The 8,174-nt window shown below is 38.8% G+C and overlaps 1 protein-coding gene across 3 annotated transcripts in view; it reads right to left on the reverse strand.

Moving 5' to 3' along the window:
• Positions 1–358: 358 nt before the first annotated feature.
• CTSS (cathepsin S) overlaps positions 359–8,174 on the reverse strand; it is a 43,423-nt gene continuing 35,607 nt past the window's right edge. For all 3 annotated transcript variants that reach the window (XM_028488871.2, XM_028488869.2, XM_028488870.2), the window contains one exon: positions 359–2,471. In XM_028488871.2, the coding sequence (XP_028344672.1) occupies positions 2,372–2,471 (100 nt within the window). In that variant the 3' untranslated portion in view covers positions 359–2,371. The remainder of the gene's footprint in view (positions 2,472–8,174) is intronic.

Genomic DNA, 8,174 nt, shown 5'->3' on the forward strand with positions numbered 1-8,174 from the left:
AAGGATTAATCTCCAAAATATACAAACAGCTCATGGAGCTCAATATCAAAAAAACAAACAATCCAATTAAAAAATGGGTGGAAGACCTAAATAGACATTTCACCAAGGAAGACATACAGATGGCCAAGAGGCACATGAAAAGATGCTCAGCATCACTAATTATTAGAGAAATGCAATTCAAAACTACAATGAGGTATCACCTCACGCCAGTCAGATGGCTATTATCAAAAAATCTAGAAAAAATAAATGCTGGAAAGGGTGTGGTGCAAAGGGAATCCTCCTGCACTGTTGGTGAGAATGTAAATTGATAAAACCGTTATGGAAAACAGTATGGAGCTTCTTTTAAAAACTAAAAATAGAACTACCATATGACCCAGCAATCCCACTACTGGGCATATACCCAGAGAAAACCATAATTCAAAAAGACACATGCACCCCAATGTTCATTGCAGCACTATTTACAATAGCCAGGACATGGAACCAAACTAAGTGTCCATCAACAGATGAATGGATAAAGAAGATGTGGCACATATATACAATGGAATATTACTCAGCCATAAAAAGAAATGAAATTGAGTTATTTGTAGTGAGGTGGATGGACCTAGAGTCTGTCATACAGAGTGAAGTAAGTCAGAAAGAGAAAAACAAATACCATATGCTAATGCATATATATGGAATATTTTTAAGAATGGTACTTATGAACCTAGTTGTAGGGCAGGAATAAAGATGTAGACATAGATAATGGACTTGAGGACACGGGGTGGGAGGGGGAAGCTGGGGTGAAGTGAGAGTAGCATCGACATATATGCACTACCAAATATAAAATAGTTAGCTAGTGGGAAGAAGCAGCATAGCACAGGGAGATCAGCTCAGTGCTTTGCGATGTCCTAGAGGGGTGGGATAGGGAGGGTGGAAGGGAGGTTCAAGAGAGTGGGAATATGGGGACATATGTATGCATATGGCTGATTCATTTTGGTGTACAACAGAAACTAACACAGTACTGTGAAGCAATTATACTCCATTAAAGATCTATTAAAAAAAAAGTTGTCATAGCATATCACCAGCATACTACAATTTATATTCTCATGATAGATTATAATAGTTACCTAAGAAAAAGAAAAGAATGGTATGTGGTTGATTTTGGGTGGCCTCGGCCTGCAGCGGCTTGAAGCAGGGTTTTGGTTCCCGGCCAGTGATTGAGGTCGTGTTGCGGCGGTGAGAGCACTGAATCCTAGGCATTAGATCAGTGGTCAGTGAAAGGCCCGGGCCCTGTGGCTTTGCAGAACAAGAATTCCCACAAAAATGTAAAGTAGTGAAACAAGTATTTATTTGCAGAAAGAAGTGCAGTACGTGTGGAGAGACACACGAGTGGGCTCAGAAAGAGTCGTGCCCTGGTGGCAGTTTAAATCACTTATATGGGGCATTTTTTCCAGGTTTTCTTTGGCCAATCATTTTGATTTGCCTGGTTCAAAGTCTGAATTTGGTATAGCTCAGGATTTTCTCATGTGTGCATGCACATCTCTTAGCCAAGATGGATTCTACTGAAGAGGCCTATGGGTAGATTTAGCCACTTGGCATCACTCTCCTTTTGACCTCCAAGGAGGCTTTCTGCGCATTTGTCGTCCAGGAGGTCTCCTGACTTCAGGAATGAGAAATATGTGGTCTCTTATCTTCTATCTGGGCAGGGCCCAGCCTCCTCTCTCAATTGTCCTGTTATTCCCATGTCGGAGTATCAGTCCAAAAGGAAAGAACTCAAACCATTTGCCCTGGGGGCCCATCTGTCTCCTGCCTCATGGTAATGATACAAAGTTGAAAAGGCAGTTATTTATTAAGCATCTATATGCCATCGAGGTTCAGTAGGATATCAGGGGACTTAAAAGGACAAATAAAATAAGACAATGACAAACATGACAGATTATCTCAGGTTGACCAATTTTCATAGTTATATCTATAGTACATTTTTAATTTACTTAGCAAATTTTTCCCCAAGATCTACAAAGTTAAAAAAGTAGATGGGGCTTCCCTGGTGGCGCAGTGGTTGAGAGTCCGCCTGCCGATGCAAGGGATATGGGTTCGTGCCCTGGTCCGGGAGGATCCCACATGCCGCAGAGTGGCTAGGCCCGCGAGCCATGGCCGCTGAGCCTGCACGTCTGGAGCCTGTGCTCCGCAACGGGAGAGGCCACAACAGTGAGAGGCGCGTGTACCGCAAAAAAAAAAAAAAAAAAAAAGTAGATGAATCAAACTATATTTTCTGTTAGTACAGTAAATATACATTGATCATGACACACATTTCTACTGGTTACAGCAGGTAAAATTAAATTGTGAGAAAGTGTTTCTTCTTTCTTGAATTGTTATACAACAAAGAGGTCCTCTAGATTTCTGGATAAGAGGGATAACTAGCAATCCCACAGTGATTTCCACTATTTCTTGCCATCCGTATATATCCTTTGTCACCAAAGTTGAGGCCCCAGCTTTAGAAAAAGAAGTAACACAAAATTACAAATGAATATAATCAAATCACATTATCAACTTTTTATCTCTTAGATTGCTTTTCTCCTAAAGAGATTATATATGAAAAGCTGTAAAACAAAGAACAAAATAATATAATAATTTCCCCAGGGCTTTTAGGCAATTTTCAAAGGATGGTTTGGTAGGTTTTAATGCTATATTAATGAATAGATTTAATACCTAAGGAAAACAATATAAGGTCCATCCTAAACCTTTAAATCCTCCTACTTCTGCAGGGAAAGAGTTTTATTATCCTTTGCAAGACCCCATCTTTAAGTGTTTTTGCATAATAGGATCATAGGTGATGATTTCCTGTCAAACTTCAATTTCTTTAGAGAGTGTCAATTAAGAAAGATTTTTGAGAGACCACTATGGAAAAGGCACAGGGCAGGGGATTCTCAAAAAGAGAGCTCTCAAACACCTTTTTGACCTGGAAGTGGAGCTGAGATAAGGTAAGACTTGCTCATAGTTAAAGCTGTAAAAAATGGAATATGCTACCTTGGGAAAAGATGAGCTCCCTGGCACTGGAAGTGTTCAATTAGAGATGTACATAACTTGTCAGAGATGTTGCAGGGGGAATTCATGGGTCAGAAAAGGGTTAGAGGAGATCAATGGTTCCTCACTTTTTCATTTCATGGACTTTGAGAATTTCAAAAAATTTTGCAGATTGACATAAGGTTACCAGTTTTTAAGTTAGCAAGTACAGACACTTAAAAAAACAAAACCCTTTATTATCACCATCAAATTGTAAAAGAAAGGACATTTTAACACCAAAAACAAAACTTAAGAGACATAACCTCTAATTTAAGTATAGTCCTTTGAGACAAATAAATTTAGATTTATGAAAGATTTACCAAAATATTCTTTTTTCTCCCTTTTTCAAATACTAGTGAAAAAATTGACAAAATTCTTGTAAGAGAAATGACTTGTGAAGTTTTTTATGATTGTGAGATTTTATAATTGTAGGTGTACAAATAATTATAATATGAGGCAGAATTCATATTCTGTATGAATTGTGCTATAACTAGTATACAAATAAAAGCATGAAATACTGTGTTTGTATTTGGAGAGCATCAGGAAATTTAGTTGAAGGGAAAACTGAACATCTTTAGGGGAGTAGTGTGAAAAGAAGATAGAAAGTTAGTTTGGGGCCATATTGTGCGGAGCTTAGAACAGCAGACTGAGGATATTGTTTAAGTCCATAGGCAGAGGGAAGCTATTGCAAACTTTTGCTCAGGACTCAAAGAAAGGTTGTGTTTTTGCATGCAGTGGAGAAACTAAGAAATGCTGGACTATTGGAAGAAGACAAGTGGCATAATTTAAAATAACTGTGCTTCAATAGGCCTTAAATGTTCTGTGTATCAGCCATTCACTGGACTCTTCCGGTCTTATTTCTCTCTCTCGTACCATTTAACACAGTTGTCTACTCTCACCTCACTTCTCTCTTGGCTTTAAGATACTATTGTGTCCTGATATTCTCTTCTCTCCCTGGTCACTCTTTCTTAAACTCTCTGATGGGCTCCTTCTTTTTTTTTTTTGGCCGCACCAAGCGTCTTATGGGATTGACCAGCAATTGAACCAGGGCCCTCAGCAGTGAAAGTGCCAAGTCCTAACCACTGGACCTCCAGGGAATTCCCTGGGCTCCTTTTTTGATTCCTTTCATTTATTGCCACTCCCCTGCTCAAAATCCTTTAATGCCTCACCAACACCTTGAGAATAAAATCCAAACTCCACTGTCACCTCTCATCAATGGATGCAGTGCTTTTTTAGTATCTGGTTTGATAAGCAAAATCAATAATAAATTCTGGCTAAACTATTATTATTAATATCAATAGCCACCACTTATTGAGCACTTACTCTGTGCTAAGCAGCTTAACATATATTATCTCATTTAATCATCATCCTGTGAGGTAGGTATTATCTTCTTTTTACTAAAGAGAAAAACTGGTAGAGATAAAGTGGCTTGCCCAAAGTCACACAGATGGTTAATTGTGAATCAAGGGTTCACATCTAGGGTTGTTTTATTCCAAAGCCTACTCTAACTTTTATACTATCTTCCTGTGAGAGAGGTAGTATGGGGAATGAAATTCAAACCAGAACATTCAGGATGTTATATAATTAGTATATTGCTATATCTTACTATATAGTTATTTCACTGCCTAAAATCAAGGTAAAAAATTTTAGATAAGCTGAGTTTAGACCTAAGTTCTGGTAATGAAAGTTGAACTGAGGCTCTTAGGAGTAGTAATATGAACTCAGTCAGTGAGAGCTAGGAGTCCCAGATCCCACTCAGTATCTGGACAAGATCAACTGTCCCAAACTTTGTAGATCCCAGACCTCTTTTTTGGCAGAGTACTGCTAACCCTCCTTTTAAAAATACAGCTGATTAAAAATCTCAAGCTAAATAAATATTTGAGGAGAAATTCTTGTCTTCAGAACTGTTCAAGTTCAGTTCCAAATGCTCCTTCCAGTCCTTACCAAGTTGTTTATTTTTATCAACTCTATAGCCCTTTCACTCAAACTGTTCAATTCTGGGCAAGTTTCTTAACTCTCTCAGTATCAGGAGTTTCCTATTCTGTGTTATGGGGATAAAATGCCTATCTCATAGATTACCTTAAAAATTAAATGAGAAAATGTATTTAAAGTGCTTGCACAGTGTCTGTAGTAAATGCTTAACAAGTAGAGGTAGCTGTTTTTGTTCTTATCTGAGTATAAGTCCATCTGATTTGACTCAAGTAGAGTCCATCCCCTTTAAAAGTATGTAGTGTTTTTCTAGGGTTCCACTTTCCCTAGGATTGTCCTGGTTTTAAAAATAAAGTCCTATGGCCTGGGAAACCCTTTAGTGACAAAGCAAGATGGTTTGTCCCCCTACATTCTCCCTGCATATTATAGACTACTAACTTATTAGATATTCCTTCTAAAATATATGCCAATTTCCTTTGTAATAAATTGCAGCCTTGAACTTCTTAGGCTGTGCCAGACACTATTCTAGGCGTTAGGATTATGGAAGTAAACAAGGTAGACAAAGTCTTTTTAAAGCCTATGCATTCTATATGGGAAACATATAATAAACAAAGAAATACATAATATGATATGATATGATATGATAAGTACTATAAAGAAAAATAAAGAGTAAGGGGATACAGAGTGTTGGGAATCTGAGCTACATTTCTTTTTTAATTTTTTTATTTATTTAATTTTATTTTATTTTTTGGCCATGCCGTGCGGCTTGAAGGATCTTAGTTCCCCAACCAGGGATCGAACCAGGGCCCAGCAGTGAAAGTGCAGAGTTCTAACCACTGGACCGCTAGGGAAGTCTCCAGGGCTACATTTTAGATGGTGTAGCCAGGGGATGCTTATCTGAGGAAATATTTGAGCAAAGACCTAAGTAAACTGAAGGTGCAAGTGATGCAAAAATCTGGGAAAAGAGCTGGAAATAAGCTTGGTGTGTCTGGGAAACAACAAGGCTAGTGTACCTAGATCTCAGTGAGAGAGGGGAAAGCAATTGGAGAGGTGCTTGGAGAGGCAGGCTGAAACCAGATAATGTCCCGCTTTTAACAGACATTGGTCTTATTCTGAGTGTGAAGGAAAGCCATTAGAGGGTTTGGAGTAGGAGAGTAATAACATCTGCTTTCTGATTTAAAAAAGCTCATTCTGGCTACAGTGTAGAGGATTGATTATAGGCAAATAAGAGGGAAAGTGATCATCACTTGGGAGATTTACTGCAACAGACAAAGAGAGATGGACAGTGGCTTGAACTAGAGTGGTAACAGTAGAGATATTGAGAAGTGATAAGGTTTGGGATAATTTAATGATGGTAGAAATGACAGGATTTGCTGATGGTTTAGATGTAGGGTATCATATGAAGAAAGAAGAGATGGCTCCAATGTTTTTTGGCCTGGGGTAAGTGCTGTTGGCATTTACTAAGATGGGGAAAATTAGGGCAGTAGCAGGGAGTCAAGAGTTCTATTTTGAACATGTTAAGTTAAAGAGACCTATAGACACACAGCTGGTAGACTGCTGGACATGGAATCTGGAGCTCAGGGGAGAGATTAGGGCTAAATATACAAAGGTGAGAGTAATCAGCACATCCCTGGTGTTTAAAACCATGAGACTAAATGAGATGACTTAAGGAGTGAGCCTAGAGAGAGGGGGAACTGAGGCCTGGGGCAGTCTAATATTTATAAGCAAGAAGTAATAAAAGGAACTAAGGAACTCAGGAGACTGAGAAGTAAGTAGAGCAGGAAGAAAACCAGGAGAATGTGGTCCCCTGAAAGTCGAATAAAGAGTGTTTCGGAAAGGAGAGAGTAATTATATATCAAATTATTAAGAGGACAGGTAAGGTGAGACTTTGAAAACTGTTTAATGAGGCAAGATGGAAGTGAGTGGCAATCTAGGCAAGAGTGATTTCAGTGAAGTGGTGTAATAAATACCTGTTCTGAGTTATAAACCAATATGCACATTCTTAATCTCTTTATAGAGAAATCTCTAAGGAAAACCACTAGGCTATAACTTTTCTTTTTATATCTTTTTTTCAGCCTTCGATTTCATGGAGAAGAGGCAGTATGTATGAATTTAATACAAATTCCTATAATGTTTAGTATAAAACGTTTACCCTAACTCTACTTTAAGATCAGGCTCAGGCTTCCCTGGTGGTGCAGTGGTTAAGAATCCACCTGCCAGACTCTGGGAGGCTCACGCCAAGGAGTACTTCCCAGAACTTCTGCTGCCAGTGTCCTTTTCCCTGCGGTAAGCCACAGCCACCCCCTGCCTCTGCAGGAGACCCTCCACACTAGTAGGCTACAGGGCGAGCAGAAGCAAGAAGAACTACAATCCTGCAGCTGTGGAACAAAAACCACATTCACAGAAAGACAGACAAGATGAAAAGGCAGAGGGCTATGTACCAGACGAAGGAGCAAGATAAAACCCCAGAAAAACAACCAAATGAAGTAGAGATAGGCAACCTTCCAGAAAAAGGATTCAGAATAATAATAGTGAAGATGATCAAGGACCTTGGAAACAGAATGGAGGCAAAGATCAAGAAGATGCAAGAAATGTTTAAAAAAGACCTAGAAGAATTAAAGAACAAACAAACAGAGATGAACAATACAATAACTGAAATGAAAACTACACTAGAAGGAATCAATAGCAGAATAACAGGCAGAAGAACGGATAAGTGACCTGAAAGACAGAATGGTGGAATTCACTGCTGCAGAACAGAATAAAGAAAAAAGAATGAAAAGAAATGAAGACAGCCTAAGAGACCTCTGGGACAACATTAAACGCAACAACATTCGCATTATAGGGGTCCCAGAAGGAGAAGAGAGAGAGAAAGGACCCGAGAAAATATTTGAAGAGATTATAGTTGAAAACTTCCCTAACATGGGAAAGGAAATAGCCACCCAAGTCCAGGAAGTGCAGCAAGTCCCATACAGGATAAACCAAAGGAGAAACACGCTGAGACACATAGTAATCAAATTGGCAAAAATTAAAGACAAAGAAAAATTATTGAAAGCAGCAAGGGAAAAATGACAAATAACATACAAGGGAACTCCCATAAGGTTAACAGCTGATTTCTCAGCAGAAACTCTACAAGCCAGAAGGGAGTGGCATGATATACTTAAAGTGATGAAAGGGAAGAACCTACAACCAAGATTACTCTACCC

The sequence above is a fragment of the Physeter macrocephalus genome, chromosome 4, assembly GCF_002837175.3.
Source record: "Physeter macrocephalus isolate SW-GA chromosome 4, ASM283717v5, whole genome shotgun sequence".
Lineage (NCBI taxonomy): Eukaryota > Metazoa > Chordata > Mammalia > Artiodactyla > Physeteridae > Physeter > Physeter macrocephalus.